The sequence below is a fragment of the Genypterus blacodes genome, unplaced genomic scaffold, assembly GCF_046128005.1.
Source record: "Genypterus blacodes isolate CSIRO-AG114 ecotype Tasmania unplaced genomic scaffold, CSIRO-AGI_Gbla_v1 ptg000152l_1, whole genome shotgun sequence".
NCBI lineage: Eukaryota > Metazoa > Chordata > Actinopteri > Ophidiiformes > Ophidiidae > Genypterus > Genypterus blacodes.
The window spans coordinates 387,501-415,424 of record NW_027466954.1 but is presented as its reverse complement, the minus strand read 5'-3'; the positions used below and the strand labels follow the sequence as shown (position 1 = coordinate 415,424).

Genomic DNA, 27,924 nt, shown 5'->3' with positions numbered 1-27,924 from the left:
AGCTCAACACCACAGCATGAAACACACAGACTGTTTCTTGAGATGAGTATTACAAACAAAACATCAGAGCATCTAACATCAATGCATTTTCTTCTTTTTTTCTCCTGTGACCCCAAACGCAGCGTCATGCAGACATCAGGTGACAGCAGTGGGTCCTCCAGATTCAGGTCAACGGTGAATCATTAAACGCCATGTAAGGGTCAACGGTCACGGTCTAAGTGACAGAAAACACTCAGAGAGCGTTTGTGGGAGCGTCGACCAATGGGACAACAGCAAGGCAGAGGAAGGGATTGTTGGAAAATCAGGGATTTAATTTGTTGGAGAAATAATTGGTCATTATAGATATATAAAACAAAATCAGGTAACTCAATTAAAAAATGTTTCGCTTTTTGTCAATCTAAAGTGATTTCTGAGATGCATTGCTGAATTATTTGTAACTTAAGGATGAATTCTTCTTCTGAAGGAGACAACGTGCTTCAACAAAGAGGACTTGCAGCCGAGGGGGATCACTCTGAGGGGGAGAGGAGCTGGCTGTGTCTGCTCAGCTCTCTAAGCGGGGTTAATGGGAGGCAGGACAGGAGTGAAGACTCCCTGTATCTCCACCCCGTGATCCACCACCTGGTTGACCTTCTCCACGCTAAAAAAATAATCCCCGCGTTGTTCATGAGTAAGGCAGACTTCATGCTACCGTAAGCCACTAGTGCCCCCACCGCCAAACTACACTCCTCTGCCCCATGCGTGACAAGTGTAAAGCTAAATTGTCCCGTAGCCCCTAGGCCAAGCCCAGAAACACCAACATACTAGTTAAACAAAGAAGCAACATTCAGAGAACAAACAACATTAAAAAACTGGTTTTTTCAAGAAGAGAGCGAGAGAGAGAGAGAGAGAGAGACACACACACACGGACAAAACACACACACTGAGCGTTGTAGCCCAGAGATTGTCCAGGAGCAGTAAAGACAACATGGAGAGGAGAGAGACAGTTGGGGACTTGAACAGGATCCAGGCCGGGTCCATATCAGACCAACTCATCTTTTTTGTTAATGGGAAGAAGGTAAGAAATGTCACATTTCATGTTCTGGTTGAATTATGGTGCTGTGACTTTGTTTGGGACGTTTGGCTCGACTGGTGTGACCACAATATTCCTCCAATATTATCACAATATTCCTTCCAGGACCTTTGGGATTATAGAGGTGAATCTAAAGAGTCTTTGTTGTACTACACTAACGGTTTGAGAGTAAATGACTGTATACCGTTTGTTTCCTGACAGTTAATGATAAATTTGTGTTGTATAAAAGTCACATGGCTAATCTAAACATGATATCTGTTTATGTAATAAATGGAGTCAAGTTTATGTACGGGCAACAAAACATGAAGAAAAATGTAAAACAATAAAGGCTCGTAAGCATGAAAGGGATTAGAGGCCACATCATTATAGTAAGACTCTTATAATATCACTGAACAGATTATAATGGCTGTTAATAGTTCCTATGATGTCATTTGGATGAGACATTTTCATGTTTTCAGACCAAATTAAGATGTGTTTCCCCTGCAGATCGTTGAGAGCAATGCAGATCCTGAAATGACCCTGCTGACATATTTGAGGAGGAGATGTAGGCACACACACACACACACACACACACACACACACACACACACACACACAAACACACACACACTTTGTCTTGCATTTGCATTATTAATATGGTAATATATAAGTAATGATCAACCGGTTATTCTGTCGTGTGCATTTGCATTGCCTTGAAGCGTCCATACAGAAGACACATTGTAAACAAACTTGTCTCCACCTCAAGCTATGAATGATTTTCAAGTCAGCTTGTTACATATTAACACTTTAACAGTTTAAAAGTACAGAGGTTGTGAATGTGGGACCAGGCTGTGTATCCATCAAGCATCCATGTCAATGATTATGTGAATTCCCTGTATACACTGTGTGTGTGCGTGTGTGTGTGTGTGTGTGTGTGTGTACAGTGGGTCTTACAGGAACAAAGCTAGGCTGTGCAGAGGGGGGCTGTGGTGCCTGTACCGTCATGCTGTCCAAATACCAGACACACACACAGGAACTACTGTATCCAGCCACTCTGTGTGTGTGTGTGTGTGTTTATGTACATGTGTATGTGTGTGTGTGTGTGTGTAGAAAGTCATACACAGTCATTCTCTAGTCATGTGTTTTCATCTGACAACAGAAGACTTTGATGAAAAACTGATTTCACGGATAATAAATCATTGACAATGAACGGATCAAGGAGCCAATCAGTGCAGAGGCGTGACAGCTGAGTCACTTTGTCACATTCAAACCTCAACATCCACATTTAGACTTTAAGTTCATGTTGAGATCACAGACTGCACCTTTAACTCTTGTACCAGTCACTACGCTGTGAACGCATGCCTGGCTCCCCTCTGCTCCCTCCACTTGGTTGCCGTGACGACCGTGGAGGGCATCGGGAGTGTGGCACGGAAACTACATCCCGTACAGGTAACGCACGCACGCACGCACACACATTATTACAGAGGTGTTACCAGGTTTAGATGAATCTAAGCTTTTTATTGTATGTGTGATGGATTTAATTGATTTTAAGTGGTGTTGACTTCATGTGTTGGATATGTTTTCGTATGTTTAAATGAAACAGCTTGTGCACATCCAAACACTTTCATGTTAAAGTATAGTGTAGATGCACAACATGCCCAGTGAAGGGTGACATCACATTCTGTGCAGGAACGCATCGCCAAGGCTCATGGCTCTCAGTGCGGCTTCTGCACTCCAGGGATCGTCATGTCCATGTACGCTCTCCTGAGGAACAACCCCACGCCCAGAATGGCTGACGTGGAAGACGCCTTTCAGGGTAACGCACCACTTTCATCATTTGCATCATGAGCTCAGTAAAATGAGCCACAGCGTATAAACAGTTTCACGTTTACTTTTGTAGGGAATCTGTGTCGTTGCACCGGATACAGACCGATCCTGGAGGGATACAAGACCTTCACTGTGGTGAGCCCCACACACACACACACACACACTCACACACAAACACACACACACACACACACACACACACACACACACTCACACACATCCCCCTATTTTTTTCTTGCAGGAGGGAGGTTGCTGTGGTGGCAGAGGGCGGGAGAGTGGCTGCTGTCTGACCAACGAGAACGCAGTGAAAGAGACTGTGGAGGAAGATGTCAGTGTAAGAAACTACATGCTAACAGCTAACGCCAACACTGACAGTCTCATGTTGACTGGGATTTTGTAACAAGTGTTAAGTGACGAGTCAGAGTCTTTAGGGTTCATCCTCTGGGGACCACAAATGGAAATTCTTCATGCTTTGTGTGTGTGTGTGTGTGTGTGTGTGTGTGTGTGTGTAGGAAGCCACATCTCTGTTTCAGGCAGCAGACTTTGCACCTTTTGACCCCACACAGGAGGTCATCTTCCCCCCTGAGCTTATAGTGAGAAACACACACTAAGACATAACAGCTTACACACAGTAGAGCCACTTTTTCCTCTATCGTTTACTTCCTCCCTTTCTCTCTCCCCTAGTCTCTCATCAAAGGTCAGAAGTCCCGCTCCCTGTGTTTCTACAGTGACAGGGTTGTTTGGTGGCAGCCGGACAGTCTGGAGGAGCTGCTGCACCTGAAGTGGAAACATCCCAATGCTAAAGTGGTGGTGGGAAACACAGAAGTCGGTGCGTGTACACACACACACACACACACACACACACACACACACACACACACACGCACACACACAATGCATGTGTGAGCTTGCATGGCGTGAGTACTCTAGCCATGCTCCGGTTGCTCCAGTCCTTAATCACGAGGGATTCAGTGGTGTTCTTCAAGTTAGGGCAGCAAACTACACACACTCACACACTCACTCTTTCACTTGTTGTGTAGGTATTGAGGTGAAGTTTAAGAACATGTTGTACCCGGTCATCCTCGCTCCGAACTTCATCCCTGAACTCAACACTGTAGATCACACAGAGGCTGGTGAGTAAGAGCTGGACAGTAATCAGATTACTTTGGTTAAATCAAAGTACACAAACAAACGATGGACCAAATACAAGTCATCAATACAATTTTGTAACTCGAGGTAGTTACAACTAAGTGTGTTTGTGTTCAGGCATCACGTTTGGTGCAGCGTGCACGCTCAGCCAGATGGGGGCAGTACTGAGGCAGGCTGTGCAGACCCTTCCTCCTCATCAGACAGAAGTCTTCATCGCTGTCCTTGAACAGCTGCGCTGGTTCGCAGGGCGGCAAATACGCAATGTGGCGGTGAGCACACACACACACACACACACACACACACACACATTTTTCTATGCTGGCAAGGCTAGGGTGAAGGTTGGGCAGTAGGGACGCCACATTTACCCCCGTTTTTTCTCATCCTGTGGGGATCTCCTTCCTCTCCAGCTACACCAGAGGCCATGTTTAAAGAACTGCTTGAGTAACAATAAGCAAACATGTATTCATGAGGTTTCATCAGCTCACAAGGAGCTGGAGCGAGGAGTTTTCTCAGTAAAGACAACAGTCAGCATTGAGGTGGCCATGAAAGGTAAAACTAGAAACTTAGACAAACACACGTAACAACATTAGTGTGGTCACACAATGGTGTTTACCAACATAGCGTGAAATCTGCACAGCCTGTCAGGTTTACAGGACGGTGCAGTACGGTAAGGACGGTACTCCCACCAACATTTGATCCTGGTACTTCCATCAGGGTGATGGATAGGAACCAAACCTAACATACAAGGTTCGCCCTTCACAACCACATTGCGAAAAACCAATGTGCATGTCTAGAGATGAGATCCACCATTGGAGTCGAGCAAAACAACTGGGACATGAACCCAAAACACCATCGGATCATTGCAGTTTGAGAGGGGAGCCACTCAGGCACAACAGTCCCATCAAACATGCACACAAAAACATTGTAGCATTGAGTGTTTGAAAGATGCGAGCACAGATGGCTTTGATGAAGTTGACACACGGGACAAGAAAGCATGTATGCAAAGTTTGAGCAATTTGTAAGCGTGCAACATCCAGAAACATCAAGAGTGCAGGAAACAAACTCTAGCTAAGTAAGCACCATCAGCAGCGTTTGGTTCCTACCTGCTGCTGTCATCTCACTGTGGGAAAACAAAGATGAGGATATCACACACACAGTGCATAGAAATACACACATATCTATACATCTGCACACACACACACACACACATACACACACACACACACACATACACACACACACACACACACACACACACACACACACTCTGTATTTGTTGTGTTTTGTTGTATTAGCTTTAAAGAGTGTGTTGTTGTTGTTGATGTGTCTCAGGCTGTTGGGGGAAACATCATGACAGCCAGTCCAATATCAGACCTCAACCCTGTGTTTATGGCAGCAGGCTGCAGACTCACACTGATGGACAGAGGTAATGCACGCACACGCGTACACACACACACACACACACACACACACACACACACACACAGGCCAGTGTCCATGTGGAATTCCCGAAATCACCTCCAGCCTGTCCTCAGTTCACAGCCCAAAGGAGAAAGCAGTACAAACAGTACAAACAGCAGTACAAACACACTTTGTTATGTAAACATATGTAAATATAACAAAGTGTAGTTCCTTCAACTCTTTTGCCTCACACCAAAGTTAATAACTCAGGGGGGGCTGATCTTATTTAGATCATAACCTCTTGATTGCTGCTATATATAGTTGCTAAGTTATTTTGTCCAGAAGTTAAACATAAACCCGCCATTATGTTATGGTATGGAAATCCATGGTAAACACAGACACACACACACGGCGTTCGAGTGTTCTTTGACCTTTGATCAAAGTTTATCAGTTTATCAAAATGTATCCCCTGTTGCCTTCATGGCCTTTTTGTGAGCTTGTATTTCAAAAAGAAGACATAATAACAAGGATACCGGTAGTTACTTCAAATAATACAAAAATCCAAAAGCCAATACAAAGTTCTCACATCTGTCTCTCTCTCTTTTCCTTCTCTGCCTGTCTGTCTCTCAGATGGCAGCCGTGTGGTTCAGATGGACGATCATTTCTTCACAGGCTACAGGAAAACAGCTTTAAGTTCGCAGGAGATTCTGGTTTCCGTAGAGATTCCATACAGCAAAAAGGTACTTACAACAACACCATAGCAACCCTTTCAGTTGCCTTGTCAACAAACTTCCTATCAACTTAGCACCACTGTCAGTCACCACTGTAACATTTCTGTCTTTCCCTCCTCAGGCTCAGTTTTTCTCCGCCTTCAAACAGTCACCCCGTCGTGAGGATGACATCAGCATCGTCACTGCAGCGATGAACGTCACCTTCACACCAGGGACTGACATGGTGGAGGATCTGAGGCTGAGCTACGGCGGAATGGCCGCAACCACAGTGCTCGCGAAAAGAACAGCAGACTCTCTGCTGGGAAGGTAACACAAAAAGAAGGAAGGAAGGAGGGAAGGAAGGCAAAAAGAAGCAAGGATAGAGGATGTGAGTTGCTTTGTTATCCTCCAGGCAGTGGGGGGAGGAGCTCCTGCAGGATGCTTGCTCGTCATTGGCAGAGGAGATGACACTTGACCCCTCTGCGCCGGGCGGCATGGTGACGTACCGGCGGACTTTAACCCTCAGCCTCTTCTACAAGTTCTACCTAACAGTACTACAGAAACTCACTGAGCAGGTGAGCTTCTGCACTTCAGGCCCACATATATGATGTTCATGGTCCCCAGAGGATCGATCCAAATCATAGCCTGACATCATCATCATGTTCTCAGGGTGTGTGTGTGGAAGAAATCAGCTCAGACTGTCTGAGTGCTACAGAGATTTACCATCCAGAGACTCCTTCTAGTGTTCAAATCTACCAGGTACAACACACACACACACACACACACACACAAACACACACACAAGCACACAAACAAGCTGTGTGTTAAGGCCAACGTCTCACCTAGGCCGTGCCAGAGGGGCAGAGTCAGGATGATGTGTTGGGTCGTCCCCTGATGCACCTGTCAGCTTTGAAGCAGACGACAGGCGAGGCGGTGTACTGTGATGACGTGCCGCTGTACGAGAACGAGCTCTACCTGGCGCCGGTCACCAGCAGCAAGGCACACGCTCGCATCCTGTAAGCCATAACACACACATACCTACTTAGACACACACAAACACACACACACACATGTCTAACCTCAGTTTGTCCATGTGATTTAGCTCCATAGATGCGTCGGTAGCGGAGTGTATGCCTGGCGTTGTGTCTTGCGTGTTCGCTGAAGATATTCCTGGCAGCAACGCCACTGGAGTAGCTGTATGTGACGAAACTGTCTTAGCAGATGGAGAGGTGAGTGTGTGTGTGTGTGCGTGTGTGTGTGTGTGTGTGTGTGTGTGTGTGTGTGTGTGTGTGTGTGTGTGTGTGTGTGTGTGTGTGTGTGTGTGTGTGTCTGTGTGGTTTTATTATTCCTTAGCACTCGTTTCAGGCTGACCAGGATTATTTTCCCGGCCCAGGTCACATGCGTGGGTCACATTATTGGAGCAGTGGTCGCCGACACTCAGCTTCACGCCCAACGAGCCGCCAAGGCCGTCAGGATCCAGTATGAGGAGCTGCCGCCGATTGTCACCATCCAGGTCAGAGTGTGTGTGTTATATCGCAGCGTTTTATAAAACACGATTCCCGTCGGCAGGCATCAAGAAAGGACCTGTTTGTGTTTTTTATCAACAGGAGGCCATCGCTGCCCAGTCCTTCTATCAGCCAATCAGAACCATGCAGAAGGGCGACCTGGAGGACGGCTTTAAGCAGGCGGACCACATGTTAGAAGGTAAGACGGCGCTCCTGATGGATGGAAATATTCGTGGTGTATCGATTGAGCTTGTCTGCTTCACTGTCTGTCTGCTTCCCTGTCTGTCTGCTTCCCTGTCTGTCTGCTCTGTCAGGTGAGATGCACATGGGTGGTCAGGAGCACTTCTACCTGGAGACGAATGTCACTCTGGCTGTTCCAAAAGAAGACGATGAGATGGAGCTCTTTGTCTCTACTCAGGCCGCTACCAAAACTCAGGTTCCGACCCTCGTGTGTTACACTGCAGTACAAACAGCTTGGCCGACAAATAAATGCACATAATATTCACACATACCTGAATCTCTCCCTGTCTCAGGTTCTCGTAGCAAAGGTGTTGGGCGTGCCAGCTAACCGTATTTTGGTCAGGGTGAAGAGGATGGGTGGAGGCTTTGGAGGGAAGGAGAGTCGCACCACCCTGCTGTCTACTGTGGTTGCCATAGCAGCAAACAAGTAAACAAACCTCATAAACAAAACACACAAAAAATGTGTTTAAGTTAGAATGGAAAATGATTGCATAGGTGCGTTTTTAAAATGTGTGTGTGTGTGTGTGTGTGTGTGTGTGTGTGTGTGTGTGTGTGTGTGTGTTTGACAGACTGAAGAGGCCTGTCAGGTGTATGTTGGACAGAGATGAGGACATGCTGATCACTGGAGGAAGACATCCGTTCTATGGAAAATACAAGGTACAGGGTCGCCCCCTGCTGGACAGGAGGTGTATTGTTCACAGAACAATAGATAGATAGATAGATAGATAGATAGATAGATAGATAGATAGATAGATAGATAGATAGATAGATAGATAGATAGATAGATAGATAGATAGATAGATAGATAGATAGCTTCTACATACATTGTTTTTGTTGTGGCCCTCCAGGTGGGTTTCTCGAGCAGTGGGAAGGTCGTGGCTGTGGATGTGACGTACTACAGTAACGCTGGTAACTCCATGGACCTCTCTCTGTCAGTGAGTAACAGTACTGTCTGTTTGATACCAGCTGTCTCACCCTTCGTCAGCTGATGTCGTTGCCTGCTTGTGTGTTAAGATCATGGAACGCGCTCTGTTCCACATGGAGAACTCGTACAGCGTGGCCAACATCCGCGGCCGCGGCATCATATGCCGCACCAACCTGCCGTCCAACACGGCCTTCAGGGGCTTTGGAGGGCCACAAGGCATGATGGTCTCTGAGAACTGGATCAACGATGTGGCTCACAGCCTGGGCAAGTCTGCAGAGGAGGTAGGAGGTCACACACACATACACACACACACTGTGAGGATGTGTCCTGTCTGTGAGGTCAGATCACAAATGTCAAACGTTACATGACCAGCGCCTCCCTCCTCCTTCAGGTCCGTCGGGTGAACCTCTACATGCAGGGTGAGGTGACGCCCTACAACCAGATCCTGGAAAACGTCACTGTGGACCGCTGCTGGGACGAGTGCCTGTCTCGCTCCAGGTACCAGGAGCGGCAAGCTGCTGTTGACCAATACAACAGGTAAAAGAAAGAAGAAGACGTTTCTGAGCCTCCATCGATCTCCACAACAGAGGAAAATGTACAGCTGTGTGTGTGTGTGTGTGTGTTTTCAGACAGAATAGGTGGACGAAAAGAGGCCTGGCCATCGTCCCCACCAAGTTTGGTATCTGCTTCACCGCCACCTTCCTCAACCAGGTCTGCTCACTGAGGACACACTGATCAACTGTTATTGAATGAGCTTACTGCTGAAAGCTTCATGAGGTCCTGAACTTGTGTGTGTGTGTGTGTGTGTGTGTGTGTGTCCAGGCCGGAGCTCTGGTTCATATCTACACAGATGGCTCAGTGTTGCTAACACACGGTGGCACCGAGATGGGACAGGGACTCCACACCAAGATGGTCCAGGTACAGAAGGTTCTGGTGCATCAACTTATCGCTGCAAATGAACTTTCAATTGATTGGAGGATTGATTTTCAACGCGTGTGCTTCCAGGTTGCCAGCAGGGTTCTTGGTATTCCCTGTTCTAAGATCCACATCTCAGAGACCAGCACCAACACAGTACCAAACACCAGCCCCACCGCTGCCTCCGCCTCGTCAGACCTGAACGGAGCCGCTGTGCAGGCAAGAGACGCACACATGAATACACACACGCACACACACTGTTTATATTTATTCAGTTATAAAAAATATTTTTGTCCAGAATGCCTGTGAGATCCTGGTGAAGCGTCTCGAGTCTTACAGGACCAAGAACCCCAAAGGATCATGGGAAGATTGCGTAAGAAGTGACTGTTTGTAGTACGAGTATATAAATCAGCTGTAGTAGGAGTGATCGCAGGTTTAGAAGCCTCAGTGCCAATATGTGTGTGTGTGTGTGTGTGTGTGTGTGTGTGTGTGTGTGTGTCAGGTGAAGGCAGCATACTTTGATAGAGTCAACCTCAGCGCCAACGGATTTTACAAGTGAGTTCACCAAGCGGGTTGCCGCTTCACTTCACAGCAGAAATTCAAAAATTCATGAAATCAGGACAGAAACTTTCGGAAACTTTCCTCAAACGATTAATAAAGATCTTTGTATTTTTTCTGCCAGGATTCCAGATGTGGGTTATGACTTTGAGACAAACTCAGGCCGAGCGTTCAACTACTTCTGTTATGGCGTGGCATGTTCAGAAGTGGAGGTCGACTGTCTAACTGGAGCTCACAAGGTCTGTTGAATTGGATTTAGTTTAATTTAGTTTAATTTAGTTTAATTGAATTGAATTGAATTGAATTGAATTGAATTGAATTGAATTGAATTGAATTGAATTTTTCTGTCTTGTAGAACCTGAGCACCACCATAGTGATGGACGTGGGCAACAGTCTCAACCCAGCTATAGACATCGGACAGGTGAGTCAGTTTGTCAGTACAGCAGTGAATCACAGGGTCAATTGGTCAGAAACATAAGTGATTCCCTCAAGGCGTGTCTGCTGTTTATATTTTCACACAGCACACGATCCTTTAATGCCTCTTCCAATAGCGCCACCATCAGACAGGAATGTGCACTGCGCTCTCTGTCTGTGCAGGTTGAGGGGGGGTTCATGCAGGGTCTGGGTCTCTTCACCCTGGAGGAGCTTCATTACTCTCCCAGAGGCGTCCTGCTCACCCGGGGTCCAGGTTCCTATAAGATCCCGGCCTTTGGCGACATTCCGAGCAATCTCACCGTCTCTCTGCTTCGTGACTCTTCGAACCAAAAAGCCATCTTTGCCTCCAAGGTTTAGTGACGCACATCACCACAAAACGCACAACTTTCTGAATAACATGTGTAACTGAAAGACTGTGTGGGTCAGGGTCTCGTTTTAGATCCAACTCAAACGTTGTGTCCTCCAAAACACAGGCTGCTAATGTATTTAACAGTATACGTGATGTATACCAGATTTATTGGTCTCAAATACTTATTATCTTTCTCTGAAGGCCGTAGGTGAACCTCCTTTCTTCCTCGCGTCATCCATTTTCTTTGCCATCAAAGACGCCATAAGCGCCGCCCGGGCGGAGTCAGGCCTCAGCGGCCCCTTCAGACTGGACAGTCCCGCCTCTGCTGAGAGGATCCGCAACGCTTGCAGTGACCGCTTCACCAAACTGGTATGAAACCCTGTGTGTGTACCAAACTCTGCCCTGTGTAGGCGGGAAAAGTGGCTGGAAATAACTGACCAATCACTTCACCTGGACAGAACCTTCTCCCGCCTACTCCGTTTTGATTGAAGTCGGTTTCATTTTCTTATTCTGGCCCTGACGGGGATTATCTCATGGTGATCCTAAAAAATAAATAAAGACACCCATACGTAAATAAATAACCATGAATTCAAAGACATATACATCTAAAATACCCATTTAGGGGATGCAGCCTGTGTCTCCGGGCAGCCAGCACAAATATGTACATCCTGAGGCTATAAAAGAATATAAAACATATACGTGTATGTATGTAAATGTGTATATGTGTGTGTGTGTGTTTTGCAGGTACCCCTTGCTGAGCCGGGCTCCTTCACTCCTTGGTCTGTGCAAGTCTAGGACCGAGGATCTCTATTACATTTAATAATGTAATAAAGAAGAATCAAAGAAGCCAACATTTCGGCTCCATCCCAGCCAATGTGAATCACGTTGCACTTTTTGGATTTATACAAATATTGTATTCATGATTTCTTTTTAATCGGTTCATCTTCACTGATATTCCTTTACAGAAGTATTGTGAATAAAATAAAATAAATACCAAAAGCACCTCAAGGCATCATTGGATTAAGTTTAGATATTAGCTGCTGTTTTCATGCAATTCCTCACTCACAAATGGTGGCAGCAATGTTTCTTTGGAGGTGTCGGTGAAGTCCTTGGTCTCTGTGGTTTTGGGATTGGGTCAACCAGCTGCTGATGCCGAGGATCTCCAAAGTGGCTCAGAGGTGAGCGGGTGGGGTTGGGAGGTCGTATGTCCTCACAGTCCTGTGTCACAGTGTTTAAGCCTCTGTAATGAACACCTCTGTGTTAATTGTTTCCACAGAGTGTGAAGTATGAGGGGGAGGGAGAGAGAGAGGGTGAGGGTGAGCGAGAGGGAGAATGAGAGTGAGAGTGAGAGTGAGAGAGCAAAAGAGAGCGAGAGAGAGAGAGAAAGAGCAAAAGAGACCGAGAGAGAGAGAGCGAGAGCAAGCGTGAGAGAGAGAGAGCTGTCCTCACACTGTTCCCTCTCGTTCCTCAGTAGCACCATGGCTCCCAGGAGGATGGAAACCAAGCCGGTGATCTTCTGCCTGAAGACGCTGCTGCTGCTCTACTCCCTCATCTTCTGGGTGAGAGAATGATTATCATCTGCATTTTCACACATCACAACCGCATTGGTGGTAGAATTCCATTTCTACTCTTCCTCCTCTTCATGTCAGAGGCAGTGACTAGTTATTAGCTTTGGTTGGTTGAAAAACATAATATCTCATCTCTCATTTTGTTAATGTAACACACCACTCTTCATCAGGAGTGATGATGAGGATAACTCCCTCCTACAGCGGGAGGCAGATGTTGTCAGTATTTTGACCATAAGACAAGTGTGTTAGTATCTTAATGTGTTACTGTGATAACTACAGCAACTGCTAGAGTGCCAGAGTGTCGTACACAGAATATACTGTATATGTATAAATACTGTATATGTGTGTGTATACTTTATGTGTTCTGTGGTGTTTAGTGTTTCTTTCATGTTGCGTTGTAATTGTCTGAGCTCAGGCTGACGTGTTTCTTCTTCCCATCTGTCTGTCATTTTGTCACTTTGCTGTCAGAGCTCATAACAGTCATGGGGTGCTGAGTCAGCGTGCATAACACTCGTGCGCACACACGCGCACACACACACGCGCACACACACACACACACACACACACACACACACACACACACACACACAAACATATTGTATCTCTCTGTCTCTCTCTTATCCTTCCACCATTTCCCTGTGTTAATAAAAATAAATATTGTTATAATGCTGATTATTCTCCTTTGTCTCATCTTCATCCCCTCCTCTCTTCAGGTGACGGGTGTGGTTCTCCTCTCAGTGGGGCTATGGTGGAGGTTTATGTTGGCTCCATATATGGCATTGATCTCCCACTCCCCTGACGCTCCCTACGTCTTGACCGGCACCGGAGCCGCGATTGTGCTCTTCGGCCTGTTCGGCTGCTTCGCTACCTGCAGGGGGCGCCCCTGGATGCTCAAACTGGTGAGCCACCCTTATATAACCTTTGCATAAGCCAATATAATCGCTGACCTCTCCCATATGTCTGCGACCCCCCTGGCTTTCCTGAGTATGACCGCTGTGTGACCTCTGCCCTCTCCACAGTATGCTGCGTTTCTGTTGCTGGTGTTCCTGGCAGAGCTCATCGCCGGAATCTCTGGATTCATCTTTCGACATGAGGTCAAAACTGATTAAATCCTCTTTGACATTTACTTTAAGGCACATTAAAGTGTTAAACACCTATGTATGTGTGTGTGTGTGTGTGTGTGCATGTGTGTGTGTGTGTATGTGTGTGTGTGTGTGTGTGTAGATTAAAGGGACCTTCCTCACTACATACAGTGATGCAGTGCTGAAATACGACGGCCGAGATGACAGGAGTCTGGCAGTAGATGGTATCCAACGCAGAGTCAGTGTCTCTCTACCACCCTCTCTCTCTCTCTCTCTCTCTGACTGAATTATGATACAGTGATTATAACTACATTTTACCTTTCTGTGTGTGTGTGTAGTTACAGTGTTGTGGTGTGTATAACTACACCAGCTGGTTCAGCAGCGTGTACTTCCCTGTCAGTGGGATTCCTGCCAGCTGCTGTGTGAGCTTCTCCGACTGCAGCGGAGCCGACCTGAGGAATGCCACCGTGGCCCCACACAAAGTCTACAAACAGGTGAAAGAACATGTGGACACATGGAACACGCACGCAAACTTCATTGAATGGATGAAACAATGAGGAATGGAATGGAGGGCTGACTGCCCCTCCGTCCTGTCTGCAGGGTTGTTATGAGTTGGTGACGTCCTTCATAGAAACCAACATGGGAATCATCGCAGGAATCACTTTTGGAATCGCCTTCTCTCAGGTACTCAACAAACTACTAATACAACCTCAGACACCTATTAAACACTTAAAAACTCGCTGAAAACGGAAGTTAATGATCATTTTCAGCCTTAGACTAAACAGTAGCAAAACCTAATGTTAAATAATTCAATGAACTAAATAATGTTTAGTAGTTACTGGTGTTGGCCGTTAGAGGGCAGCACATGGCGGTGAAGCGCCTCGCTGGCCTAGTGCACTGCCTTCCACCTTTAATCATCAATATTCTATTTCTTTCCACCTTAAATCATTGATTATCCAATGCTTTCCACCTTAAACACAACGCAAACCCTTTAAACCCAACATGTTGTTTATACTTCACCAAAACCTGAGATATTCTATTCACAAGAATGTAATTAATTGTATGAAATCTGTCTGTCTCTCAGCTGATAGGCTTGTTTATCGCCTGCTGCCTGTCTCGCCTGATCAACGCAAACCAGTATGAGATGGTCTAATAGGTAACACACACTCACACTATCTCTCACACACACACGTGCAACTCTATCGGTGCTTCATCTTTACCTAATGTCTCCATTTAACCTGTTTGTTCTCTCCCTCTTTTACAGAAAAGAGATGAGGACGTTTTTCACCACAGAACTCGGGGGAAACACACAGACACGCGCGCGCGCGCGCACACACACACGCACACACACACACATCTTTCACTCCTTTCTTCCCCTCTTACTTCTGTCCTGAAGAAAAATACTTTTTACTTTACAGTCAAACTAAACACCAGGAGTACTTTTACTTTGATTACTTGAGCATATTTCACTGCTAGTACTTGCTCACTTTTCCACGAGTAAAAATGTGACTGCAGGATTTCCACCACTGAATACACTGAGAAACAAACGCTGCTTTCACAAGAGTTTCAGTTGTTGGTGTTCATGTGGATTTGACTTAACTTAATAAAATGAGAGGATGTAATTCTTTTAAAATGTGAATAAAGTTGTGCGTTATTGATGTAAAACGTGTTTTGTTTCTGCAAGTTTAACAAGATGAAAATAAAACAGGAAATTGAAAATCGTCAACAATGGCGTCAACAATTTTTCTTTTATTCTTCTATTTCTCGCTGTTTGGTGACAAGGAGTTGACGCAACCACGGCCTCGCCTCTCTGTGATTGGCTGAGGCCGGAGGTTCGGCCAATCCTCGCCCCGCCCTCCTCCGGCAAGATAGCTCCGCTGTCAAACAAACCCGCAAACCGTCAATCGCACCGGCGACAAACAAACACCGCGGGAGCACAGCGGACACACGGTGAGCTCTCCGCCCGCCGTGACGGTTCAAAAGCTTCGGCTCCGGCGCCGCTAACGACGCCCCAAAAATCTGCCCCGTCGCGGAATTCGCCCCCGCTGCGGATGTAGCATCGTTAGCATCGTAGACAGAAGTCCATTATCGGACGCTCCGCTGTCTTAGGCCCCGTGTCCGAGAATGGACGCCGGCCGGCGCCAGACGAAGCTTCATCTCTGGCGGCGGTTATTTTTGCTTGTTCGGTGTTTTAGCACCAACGAAACCGAATTCAAATACCTTTTTATTAACTCTTATTTTTTATTTTAGACTAAGTGTTTGTATAAATAACGTCAGCAATAAAAATAAACGTCATTAAACGGTTTGCTGGCTGTATTACTAGCCTGTTGATGCTAGCGGAAATTGGCAGATGGAGACTTGACTTCCTGCTTTTTCGAGCCCAGGTTTATTATTGATAATTGATTATTCATCTCCGTTTAAGCCGCAAACAGACTGGACACTCGTAGTTTCTGAGTTCTGAGTGTTATTCGTCTTTAGTGACGTTGCAGAATTTGCTGTCATCAGTTGGTTTGGAGCAGCTATGTATGACGTCAGATCTTTACTATAAGTTGTTTAGCCGCTCGTTTTATAATAAAAGGATTAGGAAAAGTGTAATATCTATATTGCAGCTTTAATAAACCCTGATTTCTGTTATATTAAATGTTCATCCTAGTCTGAGGGCAGCAGACGCTCAGAGTGAGGACACAGATGTGATATGTAACAATAATAATAATAATAATGTGACTCTGGTTGACCTTAATAACTCTATTGTCCTGTTGTCCTGAAATCCAATCTCCAACGGTTGCACAGGCAGACAAAAGTAACCGCTTCACACAACTATCAGATCCAACAATACAGGCTGGAGACACCAAACACACCTCAACACTTTGAACTGTGCAAACACGTAATCCAATCCAACAGCCACACACACACTGTTCTTTTCTGAAGGTCATTGTAGTCATAAGTGTTGGTCAAAACTATGTGATCATTCTGGAAGCTGCAGTTTGGGTTGTTGCATTTAACTCTTTGTTATATTGAAAACTGTCCTCCTTATGACGTCATTCATTAGCTTGTACACTTTGTCAGTTTGCAGTATCTGAGTTCACTGTTTGTCTCTTTCTGTTTGTGCCTCAGGTTGTCGATTATTTCCCTCCGAGTATAAACGTTTACCCAGATCTGGTTCACTGGTGCACGTGGGACTGATGAGTGGACCTGAATAACTGGACTGAGCTGTGGGCGATCAGGAGCTGGCTAAAACCTGAACCGGGATCTAGGTGAGGCCTCCTTATAATCCTCTAAAGAGCTTTAGCAGGCTAAGTTTGGATTTGACCGTCACTCCTGGCTGAGAGGAAACTCGCTCCCGTCCACTCGGTGATCAAACTTCATCTCATCGGTCACCATGATGCAGATCACAGACTCCTACAACCAGAAGAACTCACTATTCAACGCCATGAACCGCTTCATCGGCGCCGTTAACAACATGGACCAGACGGTGATGGTGCCCAGTCTGCTGCGGGACGTCCCGCTGGAGGAGAATGAGGAGCTGAAGGTGGCGGAGACGCCCGAGAACACCAACGGCACCGACAGCCCCACCTACTTCCAACAGGACGCCGACATGTACAGCTCCTACGTGCTGCTGAAGTCCATCCGAAACGACATCGAGTGGGGCGTCCTGCAGGGCGACGAGGGGCCAGCGGAGAAGGCGGGCGCGCCGGCAGTGGGCGTGTCACGATGTGAGGCGGACGATTCCGATTTGGAGAAACAGTTCCACTTCCACCTGAGCGGACTCAACACCGTGTTATCCAAACTGACACGCAAGGCCAACACGCTAACGAACCGCTACAAGGAGGAGATCGGAAACCGCAGCTGTGGACACTGACAAAGGCAAATGTGGAGGAAGGAGACACTTTCATGGGCCCAGTACCGGGGTTGATTGATAAGTTCTGAGCTAGATACAACAGGATGTAATGCAGTGAGGAAGATAAAAAAAAAAAAAAAAAACGTGAAAATGGAAAATGCTCTGCAGCTCTAGAAAGTGTGCTGGATTTACAGTTATTGGGAAAAAATTAGTATGGCCCTTAATTTATATCTTCATCTTGTGGAGACTGACAGATGTTTCAAGAAAAATTGGATGATGTGTCTCTGAGATGATGTCATTCTGTGTTGTTTTTCATGATTGTTTGCACTATTTGTGTGTGCGTGTGTGTGTTTGTATAGGGTAAGGGTTTATGTCTTTTTGCTTCCCTGACGAGCTCATACACTCATTTGATTGCTTCAATTTCAATGCTATGCAAAGACGACTGAAGTTTTCAAGTTGTTGAAACTATTCCAAAGCTAGAGGAGCTGACTGACCGAGGGGTATACCAATGGAATAGACAGAATTACTGTGATATCTACCAGTCCAACCAGTGCTGGATTTGTGAGTCCAACATTTCAAATCAGCTGTCTTTGCAGTGACTCGCTTTGTGGGCGTGTCCAAACCCTCCAACATCATTTCATTGGCAGTTTAGGTCAACGGAAAAAAAACTTAAAGCATCTCACCCTGGCGATGTTTTCTTTTCTTTTGCACGCTTGATTCATTTAGGATCCACCGTGACGTTTATCTGAATGTCAGGATCGAATTATCCACGTTCATCCAAGTCTGTAGTGGGAGGAGTTTTCTGGGGCTCTGCTGGGGTGAACAATGTTAAACACACAGATGTAATGATGTTACTCGCACTTGAAGCGTTGTATTTTTGTATTTAATATACATCAATTAAAGGTTTTCTTGTGTATCTTCATGCCTTGGCTGAGTTTTCTTTGACACAATGCTGCACAGCTTGAAGACGCAGCATTCATTCAGCATTAGTCAAATAAGATTCTTATCTCCACAATGGTTCACTTTAATGACACAAACAAGATGTTAAAGTCAAAGTATCAGAGTATTTAAGTTTAGTTTGTTTTACTTAACTTTACAACAAGTTATTTCACTTTGAATACTTTGATCATTTTACTGCTAGCACTTGTTTTAGTGATTAGAAAACGTGTACCTTAGTACAGTTTGTCTCTCCTTTAAAATCTGAAAGCAGTAAAATAAGAACATTTCTAACTAAACGTCTTTGAACTTTTTCCCCCCACATTTATCCACTGTGGCGTTATAACTTTTAACCTAAACAAAAGACTTGTGCACTACTTTCACCTTACGTTGCCATGGCTTCAATGTAAACGACGCGAGCTAAGGAGAGGCTCATGGGTCGTGTTTCACTCGTTGCCATTGGTTACCCACCTGTGTAACGGCAGCATTGTTCCTCAGGTGTGTGTGTGTGTGTGTGTGTGTTCACTCTTCCTCCTCCTCTTTCATCCGAAGAAGATTCTCCGGTTACCACAACACAACACGCTGCGTTACTTTCTTTCCCACCCGCAATCCGATGTCAAGCCTGTGACTGGCTCATCTTTAACACGTGACACTGAAAGGTTGTCTCCTTTTTCTCCGTTTTGTACAAATGTGGCTGTGTAGCTGTGAGTTCAGGCTACACAACCCAACAACAAACTCTAACAGTAAACCAACAAACAACCCCAAAAACGAGTACAAACCGCAAGCATTCGCAGGTTTCCTTCACTTCCGGGACGGTTCTTCCTGCCACTTCCGTCTTTGCTCGCGCGGTCTGCGCTGCCCGCCGTGTTGTGGTAACGCTGTTGCCTAGAGACGCTGAAATATAAAGCAGCTTCAGGCACGAAACGGACACAAGTTCTACTGACAAGCAGCGCAGGTGAACCACTGACCAATTCAACACTGAAACATGGTGAGTAAGTTTTAAAATATAAAGAAACATTGAAATATATAAAAAGTTGAATAGCTATTTCCATTTCTGTTGACTTTTCTACACTTGGACAACAAAGGCACCGATTTCTTTGGATTTGTTTGCTCTTGTGGTTTGGTTACGTAATGGCGTCCTTTCCTGTCTGTAGCGTGAGTGTATCTCCATCCACGTCGGCCAAGCCGGAGCCCAAATAGGCAACGCCTGCTGGGAGCTGTACTGCCTGGAGCACGGCATCCAGCCGGACGGGCAGATGCCGAGCGACAAAACCATTGGCGGGGGAGACGACTCCTTCAACACCTTCTTCAGTGAGACCGGAGCAGGCAAACATGTCCCCAGGGCCGTGTTCGTGGACCTGGAGCCAACAGTCATTGGTGAGGTTAATGACTGACCGACCGAGGGATGAATCATTATTGTGAAATGCTCTAGAAGCTGGAGTTAGTGTGAATGCTGAAGAGATGCTACAGAATCATTAATGTTTGATGATCAACAGATGAGGTGCGGACAGGAACCTACCGCCAGCTGTTCCACCCAGAGCAGCTGATCACCGGGAAGGAAGATGCAGCCAACAACTACGCTCGTGGTCACTACACCATCGGCAAGGAGATCATCGACCTGGTTCTGGACAGAATTCGTAAACTGGTGAGATTGTGAAATTGTGGACTTTGTGAGGTTCAAATCCACAGATTCCCTTTGCATTCATTGTCTTGATTCTCACTGATCTCCTCTTCAATGTTTCTTCATCATTGCTTTTCTTCCCCAGGCGGACCAGTGCACTGGTCTCCAGGGTTTCCTCATCTTCCACTCCTTTGGAGGAGGAACCGGCTCTGGCTTCACCTCTCTGCTCATGGAGCGTCTCTCTGTCGACTACGGCAAGAAGTCTAAGCTGGAGTTTGCGATCTATCCAGCTCCTCAGGTGTCCACGGCCGTGGTGGAGCCATACAACTCCATTCTGACCACCCACACCACCCTGGAGCACTCCGACTGTGCCTTCATGGTGGACAACGAGGCCATCTATGACATCTGCCGCAGGAACCTGGACATTGAGCGTCCAACCTACACCAACCTCAACAGGCTGATTGGACAAATTGTCTCCTCCATCACCGCCTCCCTGCGCTTCGATGGCGCCCTGAACGTGGACCTGACAGAATTCCAGACCAACCTGGTGCCTTACCCACGCATCCACTTCCCTCTGGCCACCTACGCCCCCGTTATCTCAGCAGAGAAGGCCTATCACGAGCAGCTGTCTGTGGCTGAGATCACCAACGCTTGCTTCGAGCCGGCCAATCAGATGGTGAAATGCGATCCTCGTCACGGCAAATACATGGCCTGCTGCCTGTTATTCCGTGGAGACGTGGTGCCAAAAGACGTCAACTCTGCCATCGCCACCATCAAAACCAAGCGCACCATCCAGTTTGTGGACTGGTGTCCCACAGGCTTCAAGGTGGGCATCAACTACCAGCCACCCACTGTGGTTCCAGGAGGAGACCTGGCCAAGGTGCAGAGGGCCGTGTGCATGCTGAGCAACACCACGGCCATCGCGGAGGCCTGGGCGCGACTCGACCACAAGTTCGACCTGATGTACGCCAAGAGGGCCTTCGTCCACTGGTATGTGGGAGAGGGAATGGAGGAGGGCGAGTTCTCTGAGGCCAGAGAGGACATGGCTGCCCTGGAGAAGGATTACGAGGAGGTGGGCACTGACAGCATCGGGGACGAAGGAGAGGAAGAAGGCGAGGAATATTAAGATTTAAGTCGACTCTTCTTACTCTTAGCTCTATGAATGAAGGCGACCTGGCATAGTTTTGGTAGTTATGGTTGTCAGAAGGTAGATCAGTTAGGTGCTGATGTGTTCTCACCTTTGTTTGATAATAGTTTGTCCTACATAATCCATTAGTAACTTTTTCAGGTTTCCTGCCAACAGACAAATACCAGTGATTCCTTTGCAGAATTTTCCACAAAAAAATAATGAGAATCGTCTGCACGCATCTGCTTGATACCGAGACGTTAAGTGACATATCACATTACTTGTGTTCTGGTCCAATAAACAGAAAGGTTTCCTTACGGTTGATGTGTCCGTTGGTTTTCTTTGTTGCGAGTGTCGGATAACAGGAGACACACACACACACACACACACACACACACACACACACACACAGCTCATGTTTCACCTGGTAACTCATTAACATTCAAACGAGTCGCCTTCTTGCAGTCATGCGTGTTCTTATTTTTGCATGTCTCATTTCACAGAATTTGATGTCGTTGGTTCAAATCCAACAGACAATAATTTTGAGGGATCTGAACTTGCGACCTTTGGCAGTGCAGAAAGCTACTGTCGCTCTCTGGGCCTCAGCAGGATCAGCACCTGCTCATTTATTACGTCATTTATACAGCTAAGTGTTCACACCTATGAGTGTAAACATCACTAACATCAAGCTCATTAATAGTTTTTTATGTTTGAACCTGTTACATCCAGAGAGGTGCAGTTATTCATTCTGTCCGCTGGAGGTCAGTGTTCACTCAGTCACTCCTGTAAGAGAACTCGCTACAAGTTAACATGAGAAATGAAGAAGTGTATGAACGCACAGGAAGTCACAGAGGTCCGGCAGAGTGATTGCAGCACTTAAACACGAAAAGATTTATTCACAGTTACAAAATAGATTCCTTCCTTTTTTTTTATGTATTTTTCTGATTGCGAGAGGTAAACAACAAGATATCGAGTGAGTTAAATTGACGTGAATGGCACAGAGATAAGGATGTTGGACTGTGTGTGTGTGTTTTCTGCAGGTTTCAGTCCAAACTGAGGAAAGCAATGAGTTCACTTTTGAGAGATTACCCACAATTCAGCTTTGCCGCTCGTTTCCTTGCAACGCTCGGCTGACTGCTGCTCAAATCTTTCTGAAAGTCTCTTAGGAAAGAGCATCACTGAAAAAATGTAAAAATCAGATATATGTGTATCCTGCCTAGTCTTTTTTAATTTTTTTTTTAATTTCATAACTGTCAGGTAAGACAGTCCAGCAGGGAGAGAAGCACAAGGCCATTCTTCATCGTCATCGTCGTCATCATCATCATCATGGAGAGAAAAGGAGAGGTCAGACTGGGGGTGTCACTGCGGCAGAGCCTTGAGTATGGCGTTCACCTCCTCAGCGACGGCGGTCAGCGCAAACTCAAACTGATCCTTTTGACAAGAAGAAAGACGACCATTTCACCATTTTGATGCACTTTCATTCCATCTTTGAACTATCAAACATGACTGATGTGCTTCTGCTCTCTTTCCCGTCTTTGCACAGTGAGGGTGAAGACTCAAAATGGATCCATCAACTTTTAAAATACATTTTAACCTTTTTAAAATTTTTGTCCCTCACAGATAAAAAAAAAAAATTCAAGATGTTTTCTAATAAATAATTGACTATAACTATTTTAAACACGTATTCATAGTATTTGTCCATGTTTGAGTGTCGTTTTTAAAATTTTATTTTTTATTAACAAACCTTAGTACAAACCATCCCGGGCCTCTGGTCACGAACGTGCTCCAGTGTAGCAGCGATGTCGATCTCCTTCACACCTGCAACACCAAGACACACGCACACACCATTCAGTGTTCAGTGCAAACACAAACACAAACACACTTAAATCTGAAGCATTACCTTTAGCCATGCGATTCAGAACCATGTCGATCAGAATGTAAGTCCCAGTTCGGCCTGTACCATCACTATGGAAACAACACATAATTGGAAATAATATAATATCCTTGTATTAAAATATGCAAAATATCATCTTACTCATAATTTTCTACATCATTTTTGATATACAGTTATCATTTATAATGCAGACACGTGTGTGGTATGGCATGTACAGTATGCCACCAGCCAGAGGTTTACCTGCAGTGCACAATGATGGGACACGATCGACCACGATAACACTTATTCACCTTCCTGAGAGAGTGAGAGAGAGAGAGAGAGAGAGAGAGAGAGAGAGAGAGAGAGAGAGAGAGAGAGAGAGAGAGAGAGACAGACAGACAGACAGACAGACAGACAGAGAGAGAGAGAGAGAGAGGTTTGAGAAAATAATAGAAATAAGTTATGGATTTTTGGACCCACAATTTTGGGTAGTAGTATTGTGTGTGTACAATCAGGTTTTGATTGCTGCATATATGCTTCATGTGAATACATTAAGCGTGTGTGCGTGTGTGTGGGGGGAGGGGGAGGGGGGGGGGGGGGGGGGGAAAGTTATTTTTGGGCGATGGACCTCCTGCTGCAGCCACATCAGTCCATGATCATTTTTGTGACTATGCAACTGGACCCAGACCACTAGCTGCAAACCACAAGAATGACACAGACAGACGTGTGGAAATATTAAACCACCGCTGACCTCCATCGCACAGGGGGGAGGAGGGGCGAAGGAGGGGAGGAGGAAGGGGAGGAGAGAATGATGAGAAGGAGGAGTTAGTAGGACGGAAGTGGCACACATGCAGAGACACTTATTGGGCAGTTTCAAGTTTCTCGGGTTTTTAGTACCATTTATTTCCATATTTTTAATTTTTCCTGGACTATACTATAACGTCTCTATTTATTTTCTCTATTTTCCAATTTCTTCTCTCTGATTGAGATAAACAGCCAAATGAAATAAAACATTTGAATGAATGAATGATTTAAAGTTAGTTTATTGATAGACGCAGTACCTGCGGAAGTCCAGCAGGGGCCTTGTGGAGGTCGGGATGCCCTGGGCCGGCCAGCTCAGGAAGTGGAACTGGGTCAGAGTTCTGGTCTCCTGCGTCTGAACGTTCTTCAGGTAAAAGCTTCGCACCAGGAAGTCATTACACCAGATGTGTTCTGACACCAGGTTCACCTACACACACACACACACACACACACACACACACACACACACGCACACACTTGAATTTGGAATCTGGCCAGAGCACAAAGCTGCTAAGACCAAATGCTTCCCTGCTATTTTTTGGTTAGTAAATTAATTTAAAACACACACACACACACACACACACACACACACACACACACACACACACACACACACACACACACACACACACACACACACACACACCTAACTCACCTCATAGATATGGTAGAGCGAGGAGCCTTCATCAGGCCAGTAGCGGTCACATTGTTTCTCTCCGTCCTCCACCAGAGCCGTCATCATCACGATCACAGTGCAGCCGTTCTCCCAAACCATCTACAGCACAACAACAGCAACATAAACAACATAAACAACAAGCAGAAGAAGAAGAAGAATTCCCGGTCTGATTCTGGTTCCTCAGCCCAAACACTCCCTGATGATGAACTTTATGTCACAGTTCACTGACCTGCCAGAAGTCAGAGATGGTGTGTGACAGGGGTCCTTGGGTGGCAATGTAGGCAGGCATCCGGGGGTCGTGCTCAATCTAAAGGCAAAGAGGTGAGAGGTCATATGGAGGCAAAGGTCAGGGGTCAGCTCAGGTTAAGCACAAACAGCCAGCAGCCATGGAAACCAGCTGTGATGGTGACAGGTTCATTCACCAGCAGCATTCTTCTGCTTGATTAGAAAGCTTAGGAAAGAAAGCAAACAGATCTGACCTCCAAAACCCTCTTCAAGGACCAGCGAGGGACTAAATTACCCCCCACACATGAGACTCTATCAGGGATCCCTCAAATGAGTGTTGTAGGTTATAAACATGGAGGATGTGGACTCACTATGGTGCTGGCGTTGATGTAGTCGGTGCGTGAAGGGTTAATCTCGGCTTTCAGTTTCACCCTGGAGTGATCGTCTGTAGAGAGTCACACACACACATCACATTGTTTTAAGTGTTCATTTAACACTTGAACATTTTTCAGTCAGACCCCTGAGTTACTGTGACTGGTACTGTGTACTTCTGTAGGACTGGAGGAACTCACAGGGCACCGAGTCGGGGAAGCGATTCTTCTTGCCGTTAGTGTCGCTCTGGGCCACAGAGACGATGCTGGGCTCGGCCTGGTAGGAGCACAGAGCCTCCCACTCCTTCATCAGACGGTCCTTGTTCCTCAGGTGGTCCTCCATGTAGGCCTGGGGGCAGGGCGGGTGGTTATAGTGTAGTATAGTCTAGTAAAATCTTTAGTCTATGTTTCAATGTTTTGTTCAGAACTTAGCAGTCAACCTGAGCAGTGTGTTCAGTGTGACAGACTTGGACTTGGAGCTACTGACCAGTATCATGTGGCCGGTGGAGATGTCCATGTTGGCCTGGGCCGGCTCCTCACACCAGGAGGGGGTGCTGCTGTGGGAGCTGGGGCTGGCCTGAGCCCCGTCGCTGAACTGGGAGGACACGCTGCTGACCCTGGAATCTGCACCTCCTCCTGCTCCACCAAGTCCCGCTCCCCCTCCTCCTCCACCCGACCCCCCAACAGCTCCCAGCGCCGCGGCTTCCAGGCGTCCGAACGCTCCTTTTGAGGCCATGTGCTGGCGGCACAGGTCCTGGTACTCCTGGTGGGTGAAGGTTCCTGCCTCGGGCCCCAGGCCGAGCTTCTTCGCTGCCAGCCGATGGGCGTGGTGACGCAGGCAGGCGATGGTCATGGTCGCCACCAGGATGCTGCCGATGCAGGCCATGGCCACCAGAGTGGCGAAAACCCAGCGGGAACCGGGCTGGACCCGGGTCGCCAGGGGCAACGCCTTCCCCTCATTCCTCTGTGATAGTTAGTGTTGAAAAGAGACACAGATGGAGGTAAATCCAGAGCACATTTTTCCTACTGAGCCTGAACATATCGCCCTAGAAACCACACACACACACACACACACACACACACACACACACACACACACACACACACACACACACACACACACACAAAGTATCAGTGTGTGATGTGTCAGGCTAAGCTGTGGGCTTTAGAGAGAGAAGAGGAGAAGGAGGAGTGGAGTAAGAGGAGGAGGAAGAGGAGGAGGAGGAGGTATATCTTTTTATTTGTACCCATCCATCGCAGCAGGAACCTGGGAGAGGAATGTGCTTTAGTGCAACCATGGTGACCGTGTGTATGTGTGTGTGAAGTACAAAGAGCAATAAAGGGAGGAAAGAAAGAAAGAAAGAAAGAAAGAAAGACATGTATCTATAAAATAATATTCTCCAAGTATCTCAGATGTGTCTCTCTGGTGTGCGGCGCTTGAAGAACTGTTACTTTCCTCCTCCTCAAAAAAAAAAGTGTCTGTCTTGACCTTTCAGACCTCTGCCTTCCTCTCTGTGGGCCCCAGGAATGTGAGGAGCTTTCTTTCTCTCAATCTGTGTGTGCATGTGTGTGTGGTATCTGATAGGCATTAGGGTTTGAACTCGGACAAGGGGGTAGAAAAAGAAAGGGGTACCTGCTATAATGGAGGGGCCCCTATGGGGTAAGTGTGTGTGTGTGTGTGTGTGTGTGTGTGTGTGTGTGTGTCTGTGCCTACATGAGGTGAAAGGGAAAGCAATGTTTTTAAGGAAATGCCCTTGTTTTCTTTTCATTTAAAAGGAGCTTCAGTGGTTACTTCACCCCTTTATCAGTGCCATCAGTGTTGTTAAAAACATGAATCTCAAAAGCGACACAGACAAACTTGTTTAAAATAAAGACTTGGAGGAACTAAAACTACAAATAACCACAGGAAACCCCACCACAGACAAATAGAATCATATTAGAAGTCCCTCGAGGATTATCAGATATAGATACCATACGTCACATAAAGAAAATCAGTAATACTTTGTGAATCATTCCTGACAACGAAATACTAAACAAACCTACGATACACTTTAGAAGGATACATCTACAATATACAGATAGAATAGACATTAAAGTTAGCTAATGACACCTAAAACATTCATTCATATATTAAAAGTCTCTAATCTAACATTATAGGAATATTATGCATGTTAACAAAATTTTAGGTTTGAACAGAAAAGCATCATGAGAATAGTTTAGACGCGGTGGTTTTTAACTGGAACTGATCAATTAACCATAACATATTCAATTATTAACATAAACAACAACATATTGATCAGTTGTAAATATCAAGTGGATAATAAAGAGTTGATTAGGTAATTTATTTATTTATTTCACTCACCGAAACTCACTGCTTCCTACAGCTGCTGCACTCACATGGATGAATGAAAAATTCCACTGGGGTAAAGTTTACCTGGAAGTGTACCAGCTGGACTTCCTAGCGTGACTTTCAAAATAAAGGTCTCACTGAATCGTGCATCGAAAATAAGAACTCAACCACTTTCTTTTCGGTAGCTTGGCAGTAGCTCAGCTATTTTATCTAACTTTTTTTCCGAAAAGCTACACAACTTGAAGAAGCCTTGAAGGAAATAGTCTCAGTTGGTTTGGCTACAGCTGAACTACTTTAAGTCTGAGTAGATTGTAGCTTGAAAATGTACTGTTTCAAACTAGGCTCCCCAACAATGACACACACACACACACACACACACACACACACACACACAA

General features: G+C 46.0%; 5 protein-coding genes across 8 annotated transcripts in view; 4 read left to right on the top strand and 1 right to left on the bottom strand.

Moving 5' to 3' along the window:
• The first annotated feature begins 225 nt into the window (after nt 1-225).
• xdh (xanthine dehydrogenase) lies at nt 226-12,061 on the top strand. Its single transcript, XM_076165894.1, has 37 exons — nt 226-361; nt 464-1,054; nt 1,556-1,613; nt 1,993-2,089; nt 2,389-2,497; nt 2,738-2,864; nt 2,949-3,010; nt 3,117-3,209; nt 3,388-3,468; nt 3,560-3,704; nt 3,916-4,008; nt 4,142-4,293; nt 5,357-5,450; nt 6,056-6,165; nt 6,278-6,462; nt 6,548-6,710; nt 6,805-6,894; nt 6,982-7,151; nt 7,238-7,364; nt 7,529-7,648; nt 7,743-7,839; nt 7,955-8,076; nt 8,174-8,307; nt 8,450-8,537; nt 8,729-8,815; nt 8,895-9,086; nt 9,197-9,342; nt 9,435-9,516; nt 9,628-9,723; nt 9,811-9,939; nt 10,019-10,093; nt 10,223-10,275; nt 10,403-10,517; nt 10,634-10,699; nt 10,876-11,064; nt 11,264-11,431; nt 11,807-12,061. Exons 2-37 carry the CDS (start codon nt 965-967, stop codon nt 11,855-11,857), a joined length of 4,056 nt encoding a protein of 1,351 aa, XP_076022009.1. The 5' UTR covers nt 226-361; nt 464-964; the 3' UTR covers nt 11,858-12,061.
• Nucleotides 12,062-12,151: 90 nt separating this feature from the next.
• LOC143012653 (tetraspanin-7-like) lies at nt 12,152-14,868 on the top strand. Of its 4 annotated transcripts, none has more exons than XM_076165900.1 (8): nt 12,152-12,240; nt 12,534-12,621; nt 13,344-13,529; nt 13,650-13,724; nt 13,855-13,950; nt 14,051-14,206; nt 14,313-14,396; nt 14,797-14,868. In XM_076165900.1, the coding sequence occupies exons 1-8, from the start codon at nt 12,212-12,214 to the stop codon at nt 14,863-14,865; spliced, it is 783 nt and encodes a 260-aa protein (XP_076022015.1). In that variant the 5' UTR covers nt 12,152-12,211; the 3' UTR covers nt 14,866-14,868. The 4 variants fall into 4 exon arrangements, with proteins under 4 accessions (XP_076022015.1, XP_076022014.1, XP_076022016.1 ...); XM_076165899.1 differs by having other exon boundaries at nt 12,167-12,240; nt 12,339-12,621; XM_076165901.1 differs by having other exon boundaries at nt 12,167-12,372.
• A 17-nt stretch (nt 14,869-14,885) lies between these two features.
• Nucleotides 14,886-18,472, top strand: LOC143012654 (mid1-interacting protein 1-B-like). Its single transcript, XM_076165902.1, has 2 exons — nt 14,886-15,662; nt 16,827-18,472. Exon 2 carries the CDS (start codon nt 17,092-17,094, stop codon nt 17,569-17,571), a length of 480 nt encoding a protein of 159 aa, XP_076022017.1. The 5' UTR covers nt 14,886-15,662; nt 16,827-17,091; the 3' UTR covers nt 17,572-18,472.
• Nucleotides 18,473-19,182: 710 nt separating this feature from the next.
• LOC143012652 (tubulin alpha-1A chain-like) lies at nt 19,183-21,500 on the top strand. The gene is made up of 4 exons (XM_076165897.1): nt 19,183-19,474; nt 19,641-19,863; nt 19,983-20,131; nt 20,253-21,500. The coding sequence occupies exons 1-4, from the start codon at nt 19,472-19,474 to the stop codon at nt 21,231-21,233; spliced, it is 1,356 nt and encodes a 451-aa protein (XP_076022012.1). The 5' UTR covers nt 19,183-19,471; the 3' UTR covers nt 21,234-21,500.
• Nucleotides 21,501-22,193: 693 nt separating this feature from the next.
• ptprnb (protein tyrosine phosphatase receptor type Nb) overlaps nt 22,194-27,924 on the bottom strand; it is a 9,044-nt gene continuing 3,313 nt past the window's right edge. The window contains exons 12-21 of the mRNA XM_076165896.1: nt 25,667-26,143; nt 25,381-25,528; nt 25,180-25,253; nt 24,813-24,890; nt 24,563-24,682; nt 24,168-24,334; nt 23,368-23,421; nt 23,134-23,198; nt 22,978-23,051; nt 22,194-22,664 (exon numbers count right to left, since the gene is read on the bottom strand). Of these exons, the coding sequence (XP_076022011.1) occupies nt 22,593-22,664; nt 22,978-23,051; nt 23,134-23,198; nt 23,368-23,421; nt 24,168-24,334; nt 24,563-24,682; nt 24,813-24,890; nt 25,180-25,253; nt 25,381-25,528; nt 25,667-26,143 (1,329 nt within the window). The 3' untranslated portion in view covers nt 22,194-22,592. The remainder of the gene's footprint in view (nt 22,665-22,977; nt 23,052-23,133; nt 23,199-23,367; nt 23,422-24,167; nt 24,335-24,562; nt 24,683-24,812; nt 24,891-25,179; nt 25,254-25,380; nt 25,529-25,666; nt 26,144-27,924) is intronic.

Bases quoted from the DNA above. Each gene is read 5' to 3' on its own strand.
- LOC143012652 (XM_076165897.1), top strand. The intron at 19,864-19,982 runs GTGAGGTTAATG...GATGATCAACAG, and splicing joins CCTGGAGCCAACAGTCATTG to ATGAGGTGCGGACAGGAACC. The intron at 20,132-20,252 runs GTGAGATTGTGA...TTTCTTCCCCAG, and splicing joins TGGACAGAATTCGTAAACTG to GCGGACCAGTGCACTGGTCT.
- LOC143012654 (XM_076165902.1), top strand. From the start codon at position 17,092: ATGATGCAGATCACAGACTCCTACAACCAGAAGAACTCACTATTCAAC.
- LOC143012653 (XM_076165899.1), top strand. From the start codon at position 12,349: ATGAGGGGGAGGGAGAGAGAGAGGGTGAGGGTGAGCGAGAGGGAGAAT. The intron at 13,725-13,854 runs GTCAAAACTGAT...GTGTGTGTGTAG, and splicing joins GATTCATCTTTCGACATGAG to ATTAAAGGGACCTTCCTCAC. The intron at 13,951-14,050 runs GTCAGTGTCTCT...GTGTGTGTGTAG, and splicing joins TAGATGGTATCCAACGCAGA to TTACAGTGTTGTGGTGTGTA.
- xdh (XM_076165894.1), top strand. From the start codon at position 965: ATGGAGAGGAGAGAGACAGTTGGGGACTTGAACAGGATCCAGGCCGGG. The intron at 8,077-8,173 runs GTTCCGACCCTC...TCCCTGTCTCAG, and splicing joins AGGCCGCTACCAAAACTCAG to GTTCTCGTAGCAAAGGTGTT. The intron at 9,724-9,810 runs GTACAGAAGGTT...GTGTGCTTCCAG, and splicing joins TCCACACCAAGATGGTCCAG to GTTGCCAGCAGGGTTCTTGG.